The 3,102-nt window shown below is 38.9% G+C and overlaps 1 protein-coding gene across 1 annotated transcript; it reads left to right on the forward strand.

The window, feature by feature from the left end:
* On the forward strand, nt 1–2,773 carry LOC141332482 (uncharacterized). Its single transcript, XM_073837618.1, has 3 exons — nt 1–352; nt 444–620; nt 1,018–2,773. Exons 1-3 carry the CDS (start codon nt 292–294, stop codon nt 2,256–2,258), a joined length of 1,479 nt encoding a protein of 492 aa, XP_073693719.1. The 5' UTR covers nt 1–291; the 3' UTR covers nt 2,259–2,773.
* Nucleotides 2,774–3,102: the final 329 nt, after the last annotated feature.

Consider the following 3,102-nt stretch of genomic DNA (forward strand, 5'->3'; position numbering starts at 1 on the left):
ACAATTCGACTTTTGTGTACTTCGTGTGGCTTCGTTCGCTTTTGGTTTTAATGCCGTAAATTATTATTAAGTGGTAAATGTCGTGCTACTGTACTCTCTGGACAGTAACGATTTTACCTGTAATATGTCCGGAACGTGTGCTTAAAACCAACAAAGTTATTGCGATTAAAATGTAGGTCTACTGTTCGAGACCGGTCATTTTCAGAGTTATTGTGGTCCGTAAGAGAATGTGCACCTGCTTCACACAGTTGATGCATTTTACTACTTGACGGACTGACACTAATACCCGGCATGGATGTTCTTCTGGCGGCAATTGAGATATTGACGAGCCCATCTGGACACCAAGAGCACTGTAAGTAATTCAGCCTTTCCCGAAGATTAAGAAATCACATGATCGTTTGATTATACGTGTATATATTATATATTGTAATTACATTGTCTAGTGATTAAGGTGAATGAAGAGAAGCCAGATCCAAGCCCACCTTCTTGTGATCACTCCAGTGTGCTTGGCATTTGTGTTGATGATGATGTTAGGGATGAGGAAGTCTCTGACAGCTGTCCAGCCAACCAGGATTCAACCATTCTCACAGTTAGGGAGGAGCCTGGGGTCTCCAAACAAGGTACAATTGCAAACAATTCATCTGTACTCACATAGAGACCACCATCAATGATGTGACATTTAGTTTAGTTAACCAACTAGCATTATGCAGTAAGTAACTGGATATTACTTACACTACCAGGGTCACATTTTAGAACAACTTATCTAAGGTTGTTAATCAATTGCTCATTTATGTCAGTGAAAAATGTTTAAAGCATCCTTGTTGAATAAAAGTAACAATTTATTTTTAAGAAATCTTACTAACCCTAAACTTTTGAATGCTTATGTAATTAAAAATGGAGTGGGCTGCCTTATTTTAAGCGATTTGTTGTCAATTCCGGTTCTATTTTAAAATCAATTGAATTTTGTATAGTTCATATTACACTCACATGTCCATTGTCTTTCTTTTTTCTTTTCAGAAACTAGTAAAAGGAAAAGCAGTCGCTCAAGGAAGAGCACAAAAACAGGAGTCCGCTCTAACAAATCAAACCACCATTGCGATACATGCGGACAAAGCTTCAAAACGTCAGTTCATTTTAAAAGACATAAACTAGTTCATTCAGGAGAGAGGCCTCATGGATGTTCTGAATGTGGCAAGAGGTTCATTACATCCTCTGAACTAAAAGTACATCTGCGTATTCACACAGGAGAAAAACCCTACCACTGCTCTGAATGCGGAAAGAGCTTTGCTCAGTCAGGGTCGTTTTCTAATCACCGCAGACTTCATCGAAATGAAAAACGCCATCACTGCCCTGAGTGTGGCAAGGGTTTCCAGCAACTTATAGATATGCAAATTCACCAAAGAGTTCATACAGGAGAGAAGCCATTCATGTGCTCACAATGCTGGAAGGCCTTTACTACATCCGGAGCGTTACGAGTTCACCTACGCACCCACACCGGTGAAAAACCTTACGAGTGCAAGGAATGTGGAAAGAAGTTCTGCCAGCTGGGCGGACTTAAAGTTCACAGACGTGTTCATTCAGGAGAAAGGCCTTATGTGTGTGGTGTGTGCGAGAAGCGCTTTAAAGGACACGCCAATTTGATCGCACACAGGCGGATTCACACTGGTGAAAAGCCTTATCGATGCACCGTATGCGACAAGACGTTCACCGACAGCAGGAGACTAAAAGAGCACCAGCCGCCTCAGTCTGAAGAGAAACCGTTTCGCTGCGGCATGTGTACCGAAGCTTTTGGTGCTTTCTGTCAGCTTAAAGCACACCAGCAGTGTCACAAAGGAGAAAAGCACCATCAATGTACTGAATGTGGAAAGGCCTTTACTCATTTGTATTTGCTAAGGAGTCACCAGCGCGCACACTCGGAAGAGAGGCCGTATTCCTGCACTGAGTGTGGAAAGGGCTTCCGTCGGTCATTTGACCTGAAAATGCACCTGAACACTCATAGTGAAGCACGCCCTTATCATTGCTCCGAGTGTGGAAAGAGCTTCCGCAGAGCTGCGGAGCTTAGGATACATCTGAGAGTACATACAGGAGAAAAGCCTTATCCCTGCTCCGTCTGTGGCATGGGCTTCAAACAGACGTCACAACTCAGAGTGCATGAGCGCACTCACACAGGAGAAAGGCCATTTCCCTGCCCGGACTGTGGGAAGACCTTCAAAGACAAGAGAAGCCTGCTAACACACCAGAGAGTGCACCATAAATGAAGAAATGTTTCTATTTATATAGTATATATATTTGGAATGTGTATTATTGAGTGTTAAAATCACATGGTGAAGTTTTAACATGCTGATTACATTACAATGCAATTACTGATGATTTCATTCTTGCTTGGGTTTTAAACTGTCCACTCCATTATTTATACATCTATGGTTACTTAGAAAGAAATTAGCAGTTTGTCCATTCTTTGAAGAGAAATTGCTTAAGGATTATGCAGGTGGGAATATTTTGTGCTGTTTATGAAAACTGTGAAGTATTTAAATTTAATTTAAATGAATGATTTCTGTTTATCGGATTTATAATCTTTTTTTTTATCCTGTTATAATCATTAAATCATGCTGAAACTTTCTGGGTACAATGTAAAGACTTTACTGTATAGTTTTATGCAATGTAAAGTACACACATACATGTTTTTACATATTATAGAAAAGCATTTTTACTTACACAGATACATTCTCTCTCTTTTATAAAAGTGAAAGATACTTTTTTAACTAAACAGAACTACAAGGAAGTTCAACTACTGGAAGGACAGGTATTTAAAACATGACATGCTTATGCTGCAAAATTCAAGGGAAAAACAAAAACATTATAACAAATAGCTTTATGTATAACACGGATATTAGCATAGTCTCATGTGTATATAAGCATATTTTTTTAAAAATACTAGTAAAAAAACAGCAGATTGACATTACATAGATACACTACCAGTCAAAAGTTTTTGAACAGTAAACATTTTAATGTTTTTTAAAGAAGTCTCTTCTGCTCACCAAGCCTGCATTTATTTGATCCACATGCAGTAACATTTTGAAATATTTTTACTATTTTAAATAA

The sequence above is a fragment of the Garra rufa genome, chromosome 3, assembly GCF_049309525.1.
Source record: "Garra rufa chromosome 3, GarRuf1.0, whole genome shotgun sequence".
NCBI classification, from domain to species: Eukaryota; Metazoa; Chordata; class Actinopteri; order Cypriniformes; family Cyprinidae; genus Garra; species Garra rufa.